Source organism: Grampus griseus (genome assembly GCF_964374135.1).
Source record: "Grampus griseus genome assembly, chromosome: 3".
NCBI classification, from domain to species: Eukaryota; Metazoa; Chordata; class Mammalia; order Artiodactyla; family Delphinidae; genus Grampus; species Grampus griseus.
The window spans coordinates 80,901,824-80,926,450 of NC_139019.1; the positions used below are offsets into that span (position 1 = coordinate 80,901,824).

Sequence of the window (24,627 nt, forward strand, 5' to 3'; positions counted from 1 at the left end):
TGATTCTGCTGATCCAGAGAACCACACTTCAAGAACCATTGATCTAGGATAGTGGCTTTCAGTACATTGGAGACACTTGTAGAACGTTAATAAGCTATTGATGTCTAGTTCCTATCCCTGGAAATTATAATTTAATTGTATGGCGATACGGCCCGAGTAAGGAGCTTTTTAAAATACCCTAGGTGATTCTGATATGCAGCCAGGAGTGTACGCTACACAGTCTAGAATTTGAGTGCATATATACATACAGTTTCATAGTGGGGCAGAAAGTACCTAACGCTGCACAGTGGTAAGGCATGGAGGAGATGGGGAAAAGGCTGGAACATAAGCCTTCAGTAAAAATATTGTACCAGAACTAAGACTTGAGGAATTATCTGTCAACATTATACGTTGACAGAAAGAGAAGAAGGTATGTCAGACAGAAGAAATGGTGATGGCACACAAACATACAGGAGTAGCTTTTGTTTAATTGATAATCCTAGGTGGTAAATTGGTTTCGTTTCTGAAATGTAACCATTCTGATATTGAATGCCTCCAATGTCAGAAACTGGGATAATTTATTTTTAGTTTACAAGTAAGTATAAAGATCATGTATTACCATATTCAAATAATTTTTATTCATTAATGTTCTATTTAATAGGATGAGAAGAAGAAACCGAAAGACTAGGAGATACGGAGTTTTGGACACTAACATAGAAAACATGGAATTGACACCTTTAGAACAAGATGATGAGGATGATGATAACACATTGTTTGATGTCAATCATCCTCGAAGGTAAGTGTTGAGCAGTTTAATTCCATGAGTCAAGAGGTACTTTGACAAGTAAACTGAAAAAATAAAGTAGAATTTCATTTAACAGTTTGTATCCTAAATGATTATTTTCAGTTCTATTTAATGAAGTTCTTTGTGATACCCAACAAATAGCTCACATTCGCATTGCTTTGCTAAAAGAGATGTAAACAATAGAATATCATCCCCCAAAGAAATCATTATTGTAAATCTCCTTGAAGAGCTTGGTCCTTTTAACTGCTGCATAATAATAATTCTGTGTGTGTGTGTGTGTGTGTGTGTGTGTGTGTGAGAGAGAGAGAGAGAGGGAGAGAGGGAGAGAGGGAGAGAGGGAGGGAGGGAGGGAGGGAGGGAGATTAGTAAACTTGATTTTCTTTTTGCATTCTGAAAATATTTTGGTTTTAGTCTGGGTTATTCTATTTGTAAACAGTGTTTTTTGCAGAATTGTGGGACTAATCGTCAGTGGTCTGACAGTGTGGCTATAACGTCTATTCTCAGATCTATTCTCACTGAGTGTTAAGACCTTTCCTAAAAGGTTTGGATAAACAAAGTTATATGGATATAGACTAGTTTCAATGCAAATAGAATGAGGAAAGGAGGCAATAAAGGTTCCACTCAATAGGGAAAGACATGTTGAAATAGAGGAGGAAATTAGTTGGATGAAGGAAAACTGGAGTCCAGAATCAGGTGCATATAGAAAGAGTACAGAAATCTGGGGGTTAAAAAAAAGACTCAACAAAAATTGGGCTATTAAATCAAATACATATGAGCTTTTAGTTGCTGGTAATTCATTCATTTAATAAAAATACATTCATGAAATGCCATAAAATAGTATTAGAGACCTGATATATAAACATGAACAAAACAACTGTATTTGTTCATTAGGGATTCAGTCTCTTAGTGAAAATAAACATGAATAGAATACATAAAAATGTTTTTATTTAGAATATTCTAAAGTTTATTTAGAACATTCAAATATACCCCCTGAAAGACCTTAAATTGCCTATAAAGTATTGTACAATGCCCATTAAGTCTAATATTGCCAGTTGTTGACTGCTTCTTTAGGTGTGAACCTGATGAAGTTGCTTGCATGCATTTAGGAGCCACTGTGTGTAATAGATACTAATCTTTACACACTAGAATGACAGTAATTGTGAAATACAGTTGGGAACTGAGACTGACTGAGGGAACACCTCACCATTTCTCTCATCTTGGGCTCACCCTACAGAAGGTGCTCATTGAGGAGGATGGGGGGTGAAGTCTCACTTTTTATATAATTATTTTCCTTTAATTTTCAGCAAAGTTTTTATAGTATTTAAAGAGTGTGGTATTTGTAGTATTTTAAAAAGCTAAATGCATACGAGGTACCTCTTCTGTACACACACAGAAAGGGAACACAAAAAAGGAAGCTGTTGACTTAGGAAGTCGGGGTTGTTTCCAAAGAGGAACTGAATTTGAAGCCCAGTTTGTCTATTTTAAGTGTGCTTGACAGTCAGAAGCAACCACCCAGAGCTTAGTAGTTGTGAAAAATGATAGTTGTTCAGAATGTAAGCAGCAGAAAATGTCTGGAATGCAGCCTGTTGTGTGTGCACATGTATTTATACATGAAAGGTGTTATACCTGGGGATCAGCTGTGACAAGTCATGGGGATGGGCAAGGTCTTTTTTTTTTTAGCAAAATAGGAAGAATTTTTTTTTTTTTTTTTTTTTTTTTTTTGCGGTATGCGGGCCTCTCACTGTTGTGGCCTCTCCTGTTGCAGAGCACAGGCTCCGGACGCACAGGCTCAGTGGCCGTGGCTCACGGGCCCAGCCGCTCCACGGCATGTGGGATCTTCCCGGACCAGGGCACGAACCTGTGTCCCCTGCATCGGCAGGCAGACTCTCAACCACTGCGCCACCAGGGAAGCCGGGAAGAATTTTGTAGTCTTTTAAGGAGTTTGGTAGTGCCCTGCTATCATTGGAGAACTATTGATGCCGCTTGACTGAAATATATGTAATCAGATAACGAGATCTGTGTTGTAGTAGGGGGGAAAGTGGCCTAGGAGTGATGAAGAGGGACAGAACTAGGGAAGGTAGGAGGGGCATAAAGAAGGGGACAGTTTCCATGAGATATAGTTACCTGTATCCATCTTTTATTCTGTATTTTGCTTCATCACAGACCTTTCTCCCATATTTATCCCTCTCTTATGCCCTGCTTCTCATGAATCTTGCATTCCATTAGGCAGCTAGACATTAATCAGAGTTACATAAACAGAGAAAGAATAAAAATAGGGTGGTGTGAGAACCAATAGTGGGGGCACAGAACACTTAACCAAAAACACATGGTCCAGAAAAGCCTCTTGGAAGTGACATGTAAACTGAGACTTGAGACATGAGTAAAAATTAGCTAAATGAAAGGTGGATACAGGGGCAGGAGTTGGAGACAGAACTGCAGTCACAAAGTACCAGAAGCAAAAGAGTATAGTATAGTGTATTCAAGAAACTCAAAGAAGTTAAATATATGCTATATTAATATGTGTGAAATAAATGAATGGGTGGATGAATGATTTTTGAGCTTTGAATGCAAAAGGAAGAGGGTAAGGCAGAACAAAGAATCAGAAGGCAGGCTGTGATCCATGTTAATCAGTTCGAAATTATTCTACAGGTTACAAAGAGACACTTGGAAAATTTTAAGACAGGGAAAACAATCAAAGCTATAGTTCGAAGATTACTGTGCATAAATTGGAGAAGAGTAAGATAAGGAGTAAGGTGACCAGGAAGAAGACCCGTTAGATGGTACACGTACATGGGGTGGCCTGTGCTAGGTGATAGCAAGAGAAGTAGAGAGGAGTGAATTATTCAAGAGGCTTTGAAAGGTATTATCAACAAGATTTAGGTATTGTGTTTGGGGGGTGAAAGAGAGAGAAATGGTAATAATGGAGAAGCAGTTTTGGGAGTAATGATAATGATAATTATCAGTGATAATTGATAGTGAAATCAGCTTGAAATTTTTAGTATTATGATACCATTTACTTAAAAAACTTAGAATAAACTTTAACGTACATATGTCTAGATTAAGTAAGGAGAACAGCACACTGTTAAGTGTACTTACCTATTCATTCATTCATTCATCCAATAAATGAATGATGTAGCAACTAGTTTATACAGCAACTATTTAATGCCTGGCACTAGTCTAGGTGCTTGGAACACATTAAAGCAACAGAATAGAAAAGACAAATTTTTTAAATCCTGACTTTGTGAAGCTTAGCTTCTAGTGGGGAAGAGGTGAGATTGGGGGGTTGACAGTTCATTTTCATTTTTACTTTTCCTTCTATATACTTCTATGTTATTTGATTTTTTTTTCTTCAAAGAGCATATGTTCATACATTACTTAAAAAGAAAAAACTTTCTGTCTGGGAATAATTTCAAATCTACAGAAAAGTTATAGGAATAAAAATAGTACAAAGAGTATCCTAAACTTTTTATCTAGAATCACCTTTCCTTAACATTTTACTTTATTTGTTCTCTTGTGTTCTCTCTTTCCTCACATAATATAGATATGGAAGATTGCATCCCTCTCATTTTATATTTAAGTGATGTTCCGGTATTTCCTTATAATTAGATTCAGAGTATGCATTCTTGGTGGAAATACTACATAGATCTTTCTACATCCTTCTCAGGATATTGTATCTGGAGACACATAGTGTCCATCTGTCCTTCAGTAGCAGTGGTAATTGTGATGTACCTCTTCAAGGTTTTGTCTAATTTCTCTAGTATGCACTGTTTTTTTCCCCTTTGCAACTAATAAATAGACATTTTAAAATCATGAAAATATTTTGCTTATCATCAACATTTCCCCCTAGGTTTAGTACCCATTTGTCATGATTCTTGCCTAATCTAATCTTCACTATGTTAGTTGCAAAATAATGATTTTCCAACCACAACATTTCCTCCATATTTACCATTCAGCATTGACACTGTACTGTAAGCAAGAGCTTACCCTCATTTCTTCTTTTTCTACCTATCCGTGTGCCTATCTAACTATCTATCTATCTTATCTATCTACTTACCTATCTATCTACTTATTGACATTATGGAATCATGATTTTCTCTTTTTTCAAAGGTTTATAATTCACTGATGTACTTGCCAGTGGGAGCCTCTTCAAGCTGGCTTCTGTGCACTTGTGATTTGCTCCCTTTTTTTTTTAAGCACTTCCTTACATTTTGGCCTAACAAGGTGTTCCAGGCTCATTTTGTACCTACCCTGCTACAGCCATGGAATCAACCATTTCTCCAAGGAGGCTTAGTTCCTTTGGGTACTAGGTGAGCTCTTTGTTACTGGGCGTCCTTGCTTCTTGGCCCTGTCAGCAGACAAGCTTATGAAATGTATACATAAGCACACATGCGCACGCACACACACACACACACACTCGTGCACACTTATACATGCATATTTGCATATATGTGCATACTTTAGATATTATTACTTCACACCTCCCATTCTACCATTCCAGTCCATCCCCACTGGGTTCTGTCTTGCCTTCTTCCTTTTCCATAGTGGCATTTTTCTTGTTCATTGTGTTAAGAATGTCTCCCAGCAACATCCTGGCTCCCAGCAACATCAATATGTTTACTTCTTTGCTCAATCTTATAATAAAACTAATATAGTTTCAGAATTGCTTTGCCTAGAGCACTACAATAAACAAATCTACCAAGAAGAGTTTAGGATTTGTTTGCAGTTTTCTCCTCAGAGCCTCATCCTGCCCAGGACTGAGGGTAGTCAGATACAGTAAATAATTTGGCTTAGTTCTTTTTTTTCTCCCCTCTTCTATGTGGTTGTAATAGTCATTTGAAATATAATTTAAGTCATTTCCTTGCTTCTGTTTTAGATTTATTCTGTCCTTCCCATTTTTATTGTTTTTTTTTAAAATATGAAAAACACTAACATGCTTCCAAAAGTAAAAACTATACCAAAAAATTTTAAGAATATACACCCACTCACTCTCTGGCACACTCAGAGAAGTAGCACTCCCTCATATCCCTTCCACTCCATTCTTCCCATCTCACCCATTGTAGATAATCAACTTCATTATTTTCTGGTTTGTCCTCCTGTGGTTCTTTTGATGAAAGTTGGTTGGAATATGTTATTTCTTATGTTTCTCTTCTTTCTTACACAAGAGGTAGCATATAGTGTATATTCTTTTATATTTTTTGGTTGCACTTAATAGTATCTCTTGTAAGTCATGCCACATAAGTTCATAGAGATTTTATTTTTCACAGCTACATAGTACTCCACGTTGTGTATGTATCATGATTTATTGAATCAGTTGCCTATGCTCTGATGTTTAGGTAGTTTTCAATGATTTTGCAATTACAAATTATACTGCAATGAATAAACCTGCACATACATATTTTTATATTATTAGAGGTGTATGCTCAGGGTAAATTTATAGGAGTGGGATTATTATCAAAGGGTGTGAGGTCAGTTTTAACCATGAATATTGGAGGTGCCTATGATATCCCAGAGGACATAGCAAATTGGATGGATTCATTTTTTCACTAAGAGCAATGATAGACTATCTGCCATGTATCCCCAGGCACTCTACTAAGCTCTGGGGATACAGTGGTGAACAAAAATGGACAAAATGCCCAGCCTCATGTTGTTAACAATAGATATACATACATAGGCCAGAAATACAGAACAAAGAAGTCTGAGCTAGACTTAGGATTCCCAATTATTGTTTTTTGACCTTGCTAAAACCAGAGGTAATGCTCTTCTCTAAGCCCGACCTACTTTTGCACCTTTTAAAATGAGCAATAAGATGGATATTTCAGGGTGCCAAGAAGCAAAGACCAGTTTTTCTATTCCCCTTTTATTTTCTTCTTCAAACAGCATTAAATAACACCTACACTGATTTTAGATCTCTACTGTGATTTTTTTTCAAGGTCTATGCACACATCGACCTCTTTTTCTGTCTCTCACTTTGAGGAAGGTAGACTCATTTCTTTTCTAGTAATGGACAGAAGTTTCAGAGAAGTGTGGATAGAGGTGTGTTTGTATTCCTATTACCTTCTGTAACTTAGAGATTATTTTCTGTTGAGATATACAGTCCAAATTCTATTACTTCATTTGAAGTAGATTCAATGGCAGGACTTTCTCTGATCTTCCAATGTTGGTATTAGATATTAAACATGCATTATGCCATCAATTTATTCAACATTTCAAATTTATCTTGTGGGAAAGATGCACAGATCTTCCTCAACTTACAATGGGGATATGTCCTGATAAAGCCAGTGTAAATTGATGATATCGTAAGTCGGAAATGCATTTAATAAACCAAACTTAACTGAACATCATAGCTTAGCCTGGCCTACCTTAAATGTGCTCAGAGCACTTATATCAGCCTATAGTTGGGCAAAATCATCTAACACAAAGCCTGTTTTATAATAAAGTGTTGAATATCTCATGTAATTTATTGAGTACCACCCTGAAAGTGAAAAACAGATTGGTTGTATGAGGACAAAATGGTTTTAAGTGTATCATTTGTTTACCCTCGTGATCACATGGCTGATTGGGAACCATGGTTCCCTGCCACTGCCCCGCATCACAAAAGAGGAAAGATAATACTAGCCTGAGAAAAGATCTAATTCAAAATTTGAAGTATGGTTTCAACTGAATGCATATTATTTTCACACCATGATAAAGTCAAAAAAAATTGTTAAGTCAAACCATCATAAGTTGGGGACTATCTGTATAGATCCTATTGTAACTCACTTTAATAACAGCTGATAATCATGGTTAATGCCATTTGTTGCTCTCAATAAAAGGGAAAAATCAATACTTATATGGAGAGTGTATCACAAGGTCTTCGTAGGCCCTGAAAGGATTTTCAGGAAGGGCTTCCCAGAGCAGTCACATAAATGGTAGAAAAAAGCAAAGGAATGTATGACAGTGGTAGAGAGAATGTCTTTAGAGGGATAAAATCAGGCAGGGGTCCTATCACTGAGCCAGGGGGAAACCTGGACAGAGTGGGGTAGCAGAACTATAATAGGTGTAATTATAATAATCACTTGATAGTAAATACCTGCCTTAGTGCAGGATGTACCAGACACTGTGCTAGGCTCCTTAACAATGAAATCATCAAGACCATCTTGCAGGGTAGTTTCTATTGCTCTCACTTTAAAGATAGGAAAACTGGGGCTTCCCAGGTGGCGCAGTGGTTGAGAGTCCGCCTGCCGATGAAGGGGACACGGGTTCATGCCCCGGTCTGGGAAGATCCCACACGCCACGGAGCGGCTGGGCTCGTGAGCCATGGCCGCTGAGCCTGCGTGTCCGGAGCCTGTGCTCCGCAATGGGAGAGGCCACAACAGTGAGAGACCCGCGTACCGCAAAAAAAAAAAAAAAAAAAAGCTTTAGGGCTTCCCTGATGGCGCAGTGGTTGAGAGTCCGCCTGCCGATGCAGTGGACACGGGTTCGTGCCCCGGTCCGGGAAGATCCCACATGCCGCGGAGCGGCTGGGCCCATGGGCCAGGCCACTGAGCCTGCGCATCCGGAGCCTGTGCTCTGCAGAGGAAAAGATAGGAAAACTGAGGCTCAGAGAGTTTAAGTAATCTAGGCTTCTCTTCCTGATGAAATCTCATTTCATTTTTCAAATATTTATTTGATTTATACCCATAAAAAGAATAATTCTAAAGTCTGTTCATTCTGTCTTCTGTACAAGCACTCGCTATTGTTCATTTTTCAAATGGGACCCCCAAAATTAGGAATATAAATATTATTATTTGCCTGCCTTGCCAACTGCAGTGCAGAATCATATTAGTCTACAGTATAACTGCTGGTGATTCTTGTTGGATCATGTCTTACTGATGGTTCTTTCATTGTTTAAGTGCTTTCTAAAATTAGTTCATCTTCATTTTCCAAATTCTATCCACAAAATAACGGGAAGCAAGTCATTTCCAGAGAGGTAAATTAATTTCCTTGCTTAAAATTTCATCACAGTATAAAACTATCCTTTTGTAGTCAGCTCTTTCTGAGAGGGGTATTTTTAATGTGGCTTTTAGTACATAAAAATTTTAATAGTAATTGTTGATGGCTAGAATTTGGAGTACTTATTTTTAACTTTCTTTGCATTAGATTGAACCATATGAAACTGCTAGTATATGGTTTAACCTAAATTTCCTGAAGGAAGTTTATTATTTCATGTAATAAGATATAACAGGTAGGGCCAACTCCAGGCACAGTACATCAGGGCTCTTGGCTTCTGTTCTTTATGATCCCTTTGACTCTGACCATCTTCAAGTGCGGGCTTCATTCTGAGGCCAATAATAGGATGGTGCCAGCAGTTCCTATAATCATGCCCAGAATAGTAATTTTCAGTGGAAGTTAGGGACCAGCTATCTTGTGTCTCCTTCTTAGGAATGAGAATAGTTTCCCCAGAAACTCTGTTTAACAGAGTTTTGTTTTTGTTTTTCATATCATTGGTTATGTGATCGTTCCTAAACTAAACACTTGCAAGAAAAATGGAAGTACCATGATTAGTTCAGAATTATTATCTGGGGTTGAATGGATATTGAGGAGTTAACCATCCTTACCACTAGATTTAAGCATTGAGGTTAATACAGTCAAATTGGGAAAATTTGTAGGTATGTGGAAAAAAAATAGCTCAAGCAGTTTAGTTAATATGACTTCTCTTGAATTTGCTATTGATATCCTAATTTTGTATATTAGAGGTAATTTCTTTTGTTTGGTTACTGAAACATTTTGTGCAAAGGAATTATAAAACTGAAAACCAAATATCAATTCTTTAACAATTGTGTAGGACGTTTTAGCTCTCTCAGATAGAAAAACCGATGAGTAATCAGAGACAGCTGTATATTAACTAAAAATTACCTTCATTTTTCTTTAAAAAAATGTTGGAAATAAATACTCATAAGCAGTCTCAAAAACGCAGTTTAAAACAGTGCTTTACAACACAAAACAAGTGGAAAAAATACCTTGTTATTCTGTTTGATTTCTGCTGAACAGTAAAGTTATTATTATTGTTTTATATTGATGTACACTAAAGGACATTTTGGCAATCTTGGTAGCAGCTTCTAAAAGCTAGTACTGCTATCACTTCAAGGCTATTCTAGTGATTTCTGCCAAGTATGTAATTTTAAAAACTCTATATTTGCTTTTTAGCTACTTCCATTCTGCTTCATTAAATTTAGTATTGTATTGTATGTGTTCATTACATTTGTGCTCAATGTTACTTGGCTACAAAGTATTTTCTGGTTATTAACATCAGCATATCATAGTCAGGAAGCAGATTTGATATAAGTGTGTTAACCAGAAACTCTCATTAAGAAGATCTTATTCAAACAGTTATCAATTTGAAAATAGTTCTAATTTCTAAATCACTACTTTCAATGTGGAGCATAACATTTTATCAGAATAAACACTAAGGTTATTCAAAGTAAATAGAATATGTATAGGAATATGTCAAAGTACTAATGCTTATTTTAGATAGAAATTGGTATTTAAGGATGTCCAGTGTGTGTTACTAGTAGGATAGTCTGTAGTTTACCCATTTAAAGGGAACTATGCTGTCTTTGTCATTATTTAAACAGGTAATAAAAGAGAACCTTCATGTAGGGTTTTGGGGTTTTTTGTATGTTTTACTTTTTTGTGGACATTGAGCCTTAGAAGAAAATTTGCCTTGCTCCATTCATCATCACAGTGTCCTTATTGGTTAAGAACATGAATAATTTGTATATTATTTCAACAAATGATATGTAACATTAAATTCTGTTTGGTAATGCTGTTTTCTCATCTCAGCACATGGTCTAGAGTTGCCTGTCTAATATGATAGCCGCTAGCCATATGTGGCTCTTCAACATTTGAAATTTGACTAGTGTGACTGAGGAACTGAATGTTTAATTTTATTGGGTTTTAACTAATTGAAATTTTAATTTAAATTGCCAGATTGCTATTGTGTTGGACAGTACAGACCTAGAACAAAAGTGTTTGACTGATCTGGTCTAAACTAATTCTGTCAAATGGAAACTTACAGAACAGTTAAATCACAAGTTTCTGTTCATATAGCAGTCGATCTATTTAATAAAATGTTTACTTACTGCTTTGGTTCAGGATTTATATTCTGCCGTGATAGTCTGGATTGCAGACTCTCTGAGGTATATAGTGGGATAGTTGGGCGTGGGACGCAGAGCATAGCCACCTGTAAGGTTGATTTATGTGAATGGAGCTGCAGGACAGTACAGGGACAAGGACCTCAAGTTTATGGACAGAAAAAGTCCTAAACACAATTATTAAGGCATTAACCTTTCCCATCATTCTCAGATAGTGTTCATTCTTTAAAATCCAAAGATATTATCTCTTCTTTAAAAGGACCAGGGAGGAAAAAAAACTCCAGTAATCTAATATTTGCAAATGTATTTAAATGAACAAAGAATAACAATACTCTTGACTACACTAGGACAGTTTTTCCTTTCAAACTTGATTTGGTTTAATAGCCATTTTGATAGTTTAAGATTTTCCCAGTGAGCTCTTAGTTTGTCCTTGAAAATGTCTTTTTTTATTGTATCATTGCATAATGTGTAGAGACAGAACATTCTTGAAGCTTGAAAAATACTCACACTGAGGTTTCCATAAAATGTATTGATACTACAGACTTGCTTTACCTCATAGAAAAACATGTGGTAAAAATATTTAACATGAGATTTACCCTCTCAAATTTTTAGTTACATAATACACTATTGTTAACCTTAGGTGCAATGTTATTTAACAGGTCTCTAGAACTTATTCATCTTGCATAACTGAAACTCATACCCTTTAGAGTAGCAATTCCCCATTTCCCTTTCCCCTCAGTCCCTGGTAACCACCATTCTACTTTCTGCTTCTGTTAGATTGACTATTTCTTGCTACAAGTAGTAGAGAACCTAGAATTACAGAGACTCGAAAGTCTTTTCCTATCATAAGAAGTATGCAGGAGTTGACTCCTGGCATCTATTCAATGGCAGTTTGATTACAGGATCTCTACATCTATGCAGTTTTCCCAAATCTTTTCTGATGTGTTTTATCGTGGTTATATGGCTGCTTCCATTTTAGCCATCACATCTGTATTCCAGAAAACAAAATAGTGAGAGGCAAGAACCCAAGCCACATCTGTCTCTTTATCAGGAAATCAAAATTTCTCAGAACTCTCCCCTTCCCCCCAACAGACTGCCACCCTACTTTGCTCACAAAAAAAATCAGTATTTTTATTAGCAAACAGAAAGGAGATAATAAATATTGAGCAGACAGCTTATAATATGTCACTCTGGCTATTCAGAGTATTTTCTGAAGGTTAAATTTGGCAACTGGCAAAAGAGAAATGTTGGGTTTGGAGTTGGGTGTCACTAAATATAGGCATGAATTCCGAGGAATTATTTATTGTTCATGAGTAGCAGGTTTTTTAATGACCTTCAATATATATTTTTAAAAAGCTTAAATTTACCCTCAAATTAAAATTTATTAGAATCTCATTAGCTTGTAATAATCTAATCATTTAGAGGTCTATTATAGATTGCTTACTAAAGATTCAGACAGAACAATAAGTTGGAAGAGAGTATTACTCATTCTCATAGGTATCTCCAGTGAAGTTCTATGTGTTAATGATGATTATAAAGGACGGTTTATTAAGTTAGTAAAATCTGCACACCTTTGGCTTTGGTTGGACTACGTGCTTTTGGTTGTAATGGCTCTTATTAGCAGAAGTTTCTTGGAATCTATGGTTTGGATTAAGTAGCAGTAAAGCCTGATGTATAATTAGAATTAAAGTCTATAAAAATATGTGATGAAAATATAGCCTCATATTACCATAAACTAGTCAATAAGGTAAGAAAATGGGCAAATTTGCCCATTATATAGTTTAGAGAAAACCTTATCTTCTGTATGGATAAATTTTGTAACTGTATTATAAATATTAAAAGCATTTTTTATTTGTTTCATTGAATATACTTCCAGGCCTGCAACTTCAATTAATCCTCATTTCTGAAGGTTTAGACATAGGATCAGTTAAGAATTGTGTTTATAGAAACTATACATAAATAACTACATTGTATACTTAAGTCAACTAAAGTTGTTTATGAATATTATATAAGGATATAACTTTAGTATGACTATGAAATAGCCTTTAATTACTCACAATAATTATATATAAAATTCCTTTGAAAAAGTTAGAATTATAATTTGAAGAATATTATCTGATATAATTAATATAGACAAAGTAATCATGTGTTTTATTGGTGCCATTCATTATCATTTCCTTAAATACTTTCATTATCTTCTGTCATTTCAAATCTTTGGGAATATTTTTAAATGTGTTTAAATTTGTTCCAGTATGGGCATTTATAGTATTTTTATTTTCCTTGCAGATAAAAATGTGCCTTTTGATGAGAGGACTTCATCTTTCTACAATGAAGAGCAGAATTTCTATGTTTAAGGAATAAAAAGCCACTTTATCAATGGGGGGGTATTTAAGTTACATATATTATGATAACCTTTAATTAATTTCTTGTTGCAATAAATACTGTATCATTTTATTATGTATTTCTCTGTGTAGAAGTGCTCTTAATGGGCTCAGAGTTGTTGGGAATAAATTGTACCATAATAGAAATTTGAAAATTACTTTAAAGCAGGGTATTTTCTGATCAGTTTTTCTTTCTTGCTTACCTTATTATTGTAAACTGTTTACATACTAATCAGTTAATTTTTTTTTTTTTTTGGCCAGTTAAGGTTTTGTTTTGTTTTGTTTTTTTTCCTGGAACTATAATTCCCAACAAACAACTGGTGTGTAAAAACAATTTAAAAATTTCTTTACCAAGATGTATTTCCCATTTTTGTGGGGAAAAGAAGCCAAATTTATTACTTTGCATTTGGGTTTTTTGAATATTAAAAATGTCTGAGTTGTATGCAAAACAATAAATATGATTTAAAATACTTTTAAAGTGGTACAGAATGTGTTTACAAGATAAACACAACACTATAGAATTACATATTAACATATGTATTTTATTTGATTTCTAGAAAAATCTGTCAAAAAGAGTTATTGTATTTTAGCAACTTCCTTGTTAAATTATGATACTACTTTGATTAGATATTTCAGAAACCAGTGAATTTCAAAGCCATTTAATATATTTACAGTATTGTGAGAGAGAGAAAAGTAACGGTGAAAACATTCCCATCACATTATGACATAGGAGAGTAAGGAATTAAAGTATGTGTATAGACCTTGGAGTCAGACAGACCTAGATACAGAGACTGACTTCATTATCTTCTGAACATGTATTTAACACTACTGAGCTTCAGTTTTTCACATTCTAAAAATTAGAGGAGAACTTAAAAGTATGGGTCACAAACTCCTTTGCCAAGAGGGGCCATGGAGGTAATTTAAATGTGTGTGTCAGGATAGGCTAGTCATATAGTAGTAACAGATGGTCCCCAAATCACAGTGGACTAACAGCAAAGATTTATTTCTCATTACCCTGCCCATTTGTTATGGACTGTGATTCTGCTCTTCATTGTCTTTTCTCCAGGGCCAAGGCTGATGGAGAAACCTCTGCCTGGAATACTGCCTCGTAGCTAAATGTCCAGATGTGGTGAACTGCATGCTAGTTCACAAGCTTCTGCCCTAAAGTGATATATTTCATTTCCATCTACATTTTATTGGCCAAAACAAACCCTGGAGCCACTCTAGAGTTCAGCAAGGCAAGGTTAGGTAATCCTCTAGCAATGAGGTAAGTTGGAGTATTTGGCCACTTAAAATGCCAACTTAGTTGGCATTTTACCTACATGCTAACTGGCAACTTTATAAGAAATATATAGTTTCTCTAGGTTACTACTTTAAAAAGAGTATCTTTTAACTGAATGTGAAATTCTGACATGTTGGTTAAAAACGCTCTTATTTCATTACTTTCATATAGTCATTCCTGAACTGCAAATCTATTTTAATCATCATCATAAGTCACACTTTGATTAAAGTGCCAGATAGTACACAAAATTTTATTTAGCTATGTAAATAAATTTTCATTAGATGTGTAACAGGCATGCTGATAAAATGGTTAGGATTTTCACCTACAAAGCTAAATACACATTATAAAATAGCTGGTGATATCTTGATGTTTGAAAACATGTTAACTATTCTCCTTTCCCTTTTGTACCTCCTTTTGGCTGTTTTATTAGTAAGAGTCTAACCAAAATTAGAGATCAATGGAAACTAGTGTAATTGCATTCACAGCTCAGGAGGGGAGTAAATGGAGGGAAAGAATAGGTTTGGAGTATATAGCTGTTCTACACTTGATCTGGAAGCCTGACCAACCACTGCATGTGGCTAGAAAATCAAGTCACTTCTTTCTGCCTAATTTCTCATAATTATAATTATTAGGCAAGTAACTACTACTGTGAAATCAAATCCTTGGGTTGGGTACTCAACCTACACCTTATCAGCTTCTTGCTGGTTCTGGAGTTTAGTTGTTTACCAAGGATATAATCTATTACCTTTAATCAACTATCCTCTTTTTTTTTCTTTCTTTCTTTTCTCTTTTAATTTTAGTTTTATTCGTATTTGCTTATTCAATATAGTTTTACCTAATTTACTTTCTAAAGTGAAGCAATAAAGGAAAAATTGTTTCATGTTGTAAGGTAAAAGAACTTGTAAGAAAAATTATTGAAGGGATGAGTGTAGTTAAAATAATCCATTTCATAAACATGTGTGATTGGAATACTTATTTCCCCAATACTCCTCAGCCTATCCCAGCACTTTCAAGGATGGCTTTCATAAACAGCTTTATCCTCAGTGACTTATAAAAATCCAGCAAAAATTATTCTCAGTACAGACGCTATGCTTGACTTACTAAGATAGATGTTTGATAGTCCCTGTAATTTCACATCAGTCCCTACATCAGAAGTTGAACATTTTTAAATCCACAGTCTATAATATATTTTGCCTGCCTGTATCAATAGCATGTTACAAGGCAAGAGGTAAAGGCAGAAGGGAAGAAGATAGAAGAGGGACCTTCCCCAAAACTTTCATGTCTGTCTGGCTGGTTAAGAAACAATGGATGCTGCGTATTTCATTAAAAGATCCTATTATAGAGCATAGTATAGGATCTCTAGCCAGGTTTCTGGCTCTTATTTTTCATCTGACTCTAAATATATGTGTTTTTACTTGGATTTCTCTCCATTCTAATTATACAGGTTCCTTCAATACTCATGTCATCAGGGATGAGGCAAAATTAGGGCGTTTTTCTCAAATAGGCATTTGAAGCAAAGTAAGCAAACATCTCTGATAGTTATTCCTCTTAATCTGCCAGGGTCCTTTTTAGGGCAACCTGGCCCCATACCTATTTTCATTACTTAAAAAGGATTAGGAATATATTTTATCCTTTGACTCTGTTCGCCCACTAGCCTGAAGAAAGTTCTTTACATAGGGTGATTAGGCTGTTTTTTTTGTTTTGTTTTTTAATCCTTTATCTCCAAAACAGGAAGGATGGCAATCTTTAAGCTTCAGACTTTAGCTCTTATCTCTTTGTTTTACGTATATTTCCCACTGACTCTGTTGTTACTCTTCATCTGTGCATGGTCTAATCTCCCTTCCTAAAATTCCAACTGTATTTTACCCAGTAGGCTTCATGTGGGCTAATAGCTTCTTGTGGATAAATGACCTAAATTTTAGGTAGACAAGCACCAGTGTAGTCAAGGAGGTCCAAGAAGCCTGCAGATATACTTGTTTCTAAGCAACAAACATGTGACCTTTAATTAGATGCCCTTGGCTTGTCAAATTTGCATTACACCATGCCCAGAGCTATGGATTTAACAAATCCTAAGATCTAAGGTAAAATCAATAGGTGTAGGCTTTCAGAGAAGATAAACTCTATATCATTTCTGTTGGTAATTATTTCTTTCTTGGAATATGGCAAGCTGGGCTTCAAAAAGTAATCATTCCAATTCTCTGGCTCATCTTTTCTAATGGATTTCAATATTCTGTTTTCAAGATATGGATAAGTGAATTTAATTTCACAATATCCCATAGTTTTGAGTTTTTTTCTTTTTTCAACTTTCTGGTAAAATAGACTTTGAGGGGTAGATCAATCAAACTTATTTTTAGCATCCATAAAGGTCCACTGTTACTGTTCCTGAATTAGTTGCCTATCAAGGTACTTAACATTATTCCTAGAAAAAAACCCACTCTGGATATCTGTTCGTAGTTTTATTTACTTTTAACTCCTTTATGATGTACACAGTATAAAAAACAAATATATCTGGGGACCTGAAAGTCAAAACTATTAGCAGGACCAAAGGGACTCTTTATAGAAGTGTTAAAAAATAAGATTTCTTTTCTGCAGAAAGTATGATGGTTCCTAGCCTATGGAAATTTTAAAAACTATATACATGTGCTGATCCCACACTGAAGAATTCATGTTATATCAGCATAGGGAGTGGCCTAAGTATCTGTACAATTAGAAAGCTCCATAAAAGATTCTGTTGTAATCTCAGATTGAGATCCTCTACCAGTCTGAAGATTAACCACATCATGATTAAGAGCAGAGCTTCAGAGACTAACAGATTTGTACTGTATTCTGGCTCCATCATTTTCTTCAACTTAGTTGTCTTCCGTATTTCGTTTTCCACAGTCTCTTATTCTCCACATATAACTAACAGTTCAGACTAACAACACAAGTGTGCTAAATGCTTTAGACTTGTTAATTCATTCAGTCCTCACAATAGCTCTTTCAGATTATTATTTTCATTTTGCAGACAAATATACTGAGGCTCAGAAAATTTGAAGAATTTGCTCCAAATCAAACAGCTATAAAGTAGCAGAATGGCCTACTGAATATGAGTTTAAGAAATTTATTTTTACTAATGTAAATCTCAGTTTCCAAAGAAAGGATAAGGTTGTTTATAAATGTATATACAATAAAAAGATAAAATAAATTTGAGGAGTTGAGGAAATTGAGGCACAGGGAGACAAACAGTAGGAAAATAAGGTCATACTATGATTTTATTGCCTCACATCTATGCTCTGAAATTCCATACATTTGTTATAAAGGTGTCATAAATGTCACTCAGTGTCACTCTGTTGCTAGTACAGAGACCAGAGGGAAAGTCAGCCTTAGCATTTCCCTCACCTCCTGTATCCAAATCAACACCATGTTCATATATACATACAGTCCAAGAGGACACTTGGCAGTACCCAATCTAATTTTTTTCCAAGTTAAAATTATTGGACATATACTCTATGGGCTTGATCATTAGTATATTAGTTTGCCATTTTTGTTGTGAAATGAACAGAAATGTTCTAAGAGAAAACCCTTATTTTGTTACTGGTTACTATCTCAGCCAATCTCCAGATTGAATTAGAATCTCCTATCTACGTACATATCCTAACTAGGCTCTTCAGTTTTCTTAAGAAAATGCTAACTCTATCTCCACATCAGCATTTGTGTCTATCTTTAATTATATGCAATACTTATACTGCTGGATTTTATCAGACTGATTTATCAACAGCTTAGTAGCAAGAAGGTTTTTATAAAGATTGATAGTAGAAATCACTGGCCACCACTTTCTCTATATTCTGAATTTTATTCTTAGATTAATTTGGACTGCCAACAACTGTAAAACTTCATTGTTTTTCATTTTGTAGAATTGCTTTGGACTGTCTGGCATTATGAGAGAGATGTTATAAAAATATATAGCTGTGAAAGATATGTCATATTTAACTTGTTAACAATGAGTAAATTGTATACTGCATCACACCATATCTTTTTTTTTACAAGGATCTATGAGAGATATTTACTTCAATTCAGTATCAGAAATGTTTGGGTTCCCATTGAACAGCTAGTTTGATTTTTTATTTTATATACTCTGGCAATTTTGTAGCTGTGTGACTGATTCTTTTTCTTTGCACAAAACTCAAAGCTGAACCAGCAGCCTCTGTTTAGCGAAGTACAACACGTTATGGTATCATTTTGTGTATTCACCTCATCCCTGGAGTATGTTTGTGTACATGGCTGTGTGTAACCAAAAGCCCAAATAGGAGATTCTTTTTCCTAATGTGTTGAAGTCAGGAAGTTTGTGGTTGATAGTGCTTCATTTATAGCTCAAGGAATTCAGGGTCAAGGTCTCTAAAAATGTTTTGGTATTTCCTTCATGGGCTTAAGATGATTGTTCCAGCTGTAGGCATCATTCCTTTGTTTGCAAAAGGAAGGAGGAAAAGACCAGAAGAAACATGGCTGGTCCTGATAAGAGGTGTTCCTACCGTCTATTATTTCACATCAAACCTCCTCAAAACTTAGTAGCTTAAAACAATTTATCATCATCACATACGCTTCTGTGTATTGACTAGGCTCAACTGACTGTCCTTACTTGGGATATCTCATGTGATTGCAGTCAGACTGTGGCTGGTGCTGGAGGCATCTGAAGGCTTAACTGGGCTCAGAGTCCAAGGTGACTCGCTCACGTGGCTCAGTTGATGCTGACTGTTGGCCAGGAACTCAGCTGAAATGCCTACATATGGCTTTGGCTTCTCATAGCCTGGCAGCTGGGTTCTGAGAGCGAACATCCCAAGAGTAAGTGTTAAAAATGAAAGCTGCAAGACTTTTAATGACCTGGTCTCAGGTGTTTTTGAATATTGCTTCTGACACATATTCTGGTCAAGAAAATAACTAAAGTGTCCTCAGATTCAAGGGGAGGAAATTACAGCCTACCTTGTCATGTGAGGAGCAGCATGTGTGGGCATGGAGACAAGGGATCAGTGGAGACCATTTCTGAAGACTACCTACCACAGTCTGTTCTCTTGCTACCAGTATTCATGTTCGTTCATTCCACATGCAAAATAGACTTATTCCTCTACAATATCTCCCAGGTTGTATTCCATTATGACATTGGTTTAAAGTGTAGGATCTGTCATTTAAATGATGTTCAGGGGATGATGAGGGTCCAGTTTCTCAAATGCAGTTTCTCAAGCATGATTTTTCTCTAATGGAAGATCTTGGAACTAAAGAGACAAGTTATCTGCTCAGTAAATTCAGTAAGTTATCTACTCAACACAATATTACAATGGTGATACAAGGGTATGAAATTTGCAAAGCAAACAACAACTCCGATTTTAAAAGGGAGCGGGGTCTGACAGGAGGCACATAGCAGTCACTCATCCACAAAAGGCTGAAATCTAGCTGAGCACATGTCACCAGTTCCTTGATTGAGGCTGAGTCCTGCTTCCTGAGAATGAGTCTGACACTTGGGTCTGCCTTCTAGTTTTCTGGCTATGCTCTCTATCACTTCCCTTCTTTTCATTTAGAACTGGCCTATGTTTGCTGCTGAGTAGCTTTCTCAGCCTACTTGCTGCTTTTAGAAGGTTGGAGTCCCCAAGGGCTCTTTTTTATTGTGAATTGCTTCTATTCCTTTCAGTCCAGTTTTATTAGGGTTCACTCTATTAGACAAAAGCCATCCCCACAATTCTTTTTCTTTTATTTTAGGCTGAAAGACTCAATAGTGTGGAATTATATCCTTAATATTCTTAGGAGCCCTATTTTCTGTAAGACACTCTGTGATAGTCATAGAAGCTTTTTTGTTTTGGTTAAGGCCCTATCAGAAATGTTTCTGAGGTGTCAGTAAAGTGTGCTCTAAAGGCACCATTGAACTGAAATTTATTCTCCTGTTACGTGTTATTAGAAATATTCTGGGTTTGAGTTTTGCCCTGAAGACATTTCTTGTTTTGAGAAACCTCTTGCTGCCTACAAAGACTGGAGATGATAAACAGTTCTATTTCTGAGCCCAATAAATCCTATCTCTTTTATTTTCCCTCTAAATTCTTCTATAAAACACTGAATATTGTCTTTTTTAGCTCATTCTTTCTCTATCTGTATCTTATCCTATTCATCTAACAGAAAACAATTGGCACTTTCAACATTCTTCCTGGAAATCTCCTTTGCCTGATATATCAGTTCATTAGGACCATTTTCTATTTTCTACATTACTTGGAGCATGTCGTTACTAAACTTTGTCTAACTAAAAGGTTTCATATGACCCGGTTTCAAAAATTCCTGACCATCACTCCTGCTATATCCTATCAGTCAAATCAGTCACACAAAAAATAGGAGTTATAATGAGGAAGAAGGGAATGGGTATTTGGTAGGGAACTAACAACATTTGCTATCTTGAATAGAGCCACCTCTTTTCCAATGAAGACATCTCAAACTCTCTTCTAGTTGCTGCATGCAAATCAAAGTTTAAGATATGTAATCTTGATGATAGGTAATTTCACCAGCAGGGCCATGTGTAGTTCCTGGCTGTCTGGCAATTTATTAACTAAAAGGTAAATTGTCCCCAAAATAGGCACAATGTTGGAGAAAGTATAGATTAACAATTATGAAACCTTCCATTTGGAAAAAGATAAGATTAAGAAAATACAGAGAAGTAACATCCATAGACATTTTCAAATTCTGCTGATAAGAATAGCAAGGACTCCCTGAACTAGTGGCAGAGTAAGCTCTGGGTCAGCCAATCTTGTACTCATTCCATTTTTATGGTCCCTGGCTCTGCTGAGATGCTGCACAGATCTGATACTTCAGGCTGTTGTACTTTTCAAAAGCAATTGCCTATTATTGTGTGTTGGGGGAGACTGGGAATTGTTTCATACCTTTTTTAGTGGAGCAATGACAGTCACAAGATTTTGCAATCTAGACTGAGTGTTTGGTCACCTACTGTTTTGTCCGAAAGTTAGGAGATTACCTGTGTCCAGTCAGTATCCTGTAGATGTAACTGTAGCTAAAGATCTTACCTAGTGAAGGTTTTTAATCTTGAATATTCTCTTTACTGAATAGCCTTTACATTCTGCCCATTCCCCCTCCCTTAACTTAATGGTCATTGCCTTGGAGTAATTTAAAATAATGTATATGGGGTAAGGCCAAATCCTTAATCGCATTTTTGCCTTCATACTAGTTGCATTTGCCTGGCTGCCTACCAGTTTTATCTCTTGCTAAGGTTGCTGCTTTGCTGCCATTGCAATGGCTTCTATTTAGGGTGTGAAATATGTTTGTTTGTTTCTAGGCCCCAAATTAGGGGATTCTCTGCCAATATAGATGTTACACTGTAGGAAGAGAGTGTTTCTCTTACAAAAGTGGCCTTTCCTCCCATCTGTGCTTCCAAGCTATCTACCTCTCACCTGGGTTCATCTAGCTCTTGTAGAATTTTCTTAAAGGTGGCAATAGAGCTAGCACTAGCCAACATTCCAATCAGTCCTCACTCTTCCCAACAGTACAGCCTCAGTCAATGTATAGTTTGATTCAACAAAGTTCATCAGATAACAATTTGACCAAATATTTTCCATTGTATCTGAAGTGTGACCAATTTTCCAGTGTCAAGTATCTAAGAGTTGACTTTTCATCTTTCCACTTTCTCCATTAAGTCAAGTCCATATTTTAGTCCCTGTTACTTATTTGTAGTAACAATTACTGAATCAGTCGCAGTGCTTGTGTGCAGAACAATGCATTTTAAATAATTTAATTAGCAATAGTTAGTTCATAAAATCCCCAGAAGAGCCAGAGAAAAACCTGTTCACAGAGAAACATTACTGCTACCATGGCTTGTCACCTAACACTTATAACACTAGGAACTTGATAACAGAAACTTCTCCAGCTGCCCCAGAAAAACATACCTCTGATTATACATGCCAGAAGATCGGATCGCCCTGCCCGAAGGCTGACTCATTTTGCTTCATTCTATTGCCAAACTTCTGCTTGGTATCGCAAAGCAGTCTGGGGATTGTAGTTTTTAGCTTTACAGCCTCTATTTTACAGAAAAGCAAGCTAAAAAGGATGCAAGTGGATGTGTAGAATCTGCCACACCTGTTTGTTTTGTTTTTTTTATTTTTGGCTGCATTGGGTCTTCGTTGCTGCGCGCGGGCTTCTCATTGCGGTGGCGTCTCTTGTTGCGGAGCACTGGCTCTAGGCACGTGGGCTGCAGTAGTTGTGGCTCGCTGGCTTCAGTAGTTGTGGCTCGCAGGCTCCAGAGCGCAGGCTCAGTGGTTGTGGCACACGGGCTTAGTTGCTTCGCGGCATGTGGGATCTTCCTGGAACCCGTGTCCCCTGCATTGGCAGGCAGATTCTTAACCACTGCGCCACCAGGGAAGCCCTGCCACACCTGTTTTTTATTGTATTTTCCTTCCTGGTTAAGCAACATAGCAGAGTGGCAAATGCAACACAGTAGGTTCAATAGTCAGAGTTCATATGCCACAGGCTGTGTGCCCCTGGGTATTACTTAATTTTTATAAACTTTAGTATCCCTATTTTGAAAAACTGGGATAATAATACCACATCATAAGCTTACTGTGACAACCATATAGGAATAGTACAAGTACTAGTTATTTGCATAGTGTCTACATGAAACCAATTCTCACTAATAGTTGTAATTCTCAAGAATAGTAATACTTATTGCTGTTATAGATTATTTTCACTTTGAAGCAATCTCCCAAGTTTTTATTCAATTTGAAGTTTTTCTGTATTTATTTTGAAAAGGTACTTCAGGGATTTGAAGTTTCTTTTTGAAATGAGACATGGCTTAAATATAAATAATTCTGAGTATTAAAATATTTTTAAAGTTGCATGAAAATTTAAGACTTAGTAGTTAGAAAGTATCTCAGGATTTTTCTGGGAGAGCTATAAAGGTCTTATGTAAACAAGTTTATCAGCTCACATTTCTCTTTGGGCCATGGATAACTTTATTGAGTCTATTGAGTCAATATTTAGTCACTAATTCCACAAAATTTTTTTAAGCACTTACTTATGTGCTAGTCACTTTGCCTAAAGGTGAAAAGACTGACAAGATCTCCACTCACATAGAGTTTATATTCCAATAAGGGAGACAGACAATATGCCAGTAAACAAACATGGGTAAAATGATTACTGATTTTGATAAGTCCTGTGAAAGAAATACCTAGTTGCTATGTTAGACAAGTGTTGGTAGGGGCAGGGTAAGCTACTTAGCATGGAATTTAAGAAATGCATCCCAAAGAGGGTACATTTAAAATGAGACCTAAAGGAATGAAAAGAGACAGATGTGTGAAAAAATGGTGGGAAAGCATTCCAGGGAATTACAATGTCAAGTTCCCTAAATGGAAACTAATTCGAACCATTATAGAAACTGAGAGAACACCAGGCTGCCTGGGGTTTAACGAGTTAGAAGAGACTAGTGCAAAGTTAGAAAGCCAACATGGGCCGGATTATGCAGAGTTATAAAGGCCTGGCAAGAAGTTTGGATTTTATTATAACTGCAATGCAAATGGGAAGCTATGGAAAGGTTTTTAAAGTAGAGAAGTTGTCTCATCTAATTTGTGTTTAAAAAGATCCCTCTGGCTGTTAGATAGAAACTAGACTGGAGTGAAGTAAGAGAAAATTGGAGAAACTAGTTAGGAGGCTTCTGAAATAAGTAGGTGGTGTATGGGACTAAGGTGGTGAGAAATGAAATGGATTAAGAAAAGGATACTTGATACGATTTAGACATATAAACCAACTGGACCTATTGATAGATTGGAGGGGGAGATAAAAAAAGGAGAAGTCAAAATGAATCCCAGGTTTTTTGCCTTAGTAATTGCGTCAGTTGTAGTATTGTAACTGAGATACGGGAAATTAACAGAAGATTAGGTTTGAAGTAAGTATTTTGTGAGGGAGGGGGAGGTGACCAATATTGACCAAATCAATATTTTCATTTTGCTCATGTTGACCTTAAGATTTCAATGAGATGGGCAAGTAAGGATCTCAAGTAGACAGTTGGGTCTGGGTCAGGAACACAGAGGTAGTAAAATATGAATTTGAGTATTG

At 36.1% G+C, this 24,627-nt stretch overlaps 1 protein-coding gene across 2 annotated transcripts in view; it reads left to right on the forward strand.

The window, feature by feature from the left end:
- FAM174A (family with sequence similarity 174 member A) overlaps window positions 1-13,688 on the forward strand; it is a gene marked incomplete at its 3' end in the record, with an annotated part of 35,140 nt that extends 21,452 nt beyond the window's left edge. Inside the window, exons 2-3 of one of the 2 annotated variants that reach the window (XM_082650486.1) lie at window positions 641-775; window positions 13,183-13,688. In XM_082650486.1, coding sequence (XP_082506612.1) covers window positions 641-775; window positions 13,183-13,186 — 139 coding nt within the window. Of the gene's footprint in view, window positions 1-640; window positions 780-13,182 lie in introns of those variants that run through there. The other variant, XM_082650487.1, reaches the window with a different exon arrangement.
- Between the last annotated feature and the right edge of the window lie 10,939 nt (window positions 13,689-24,627).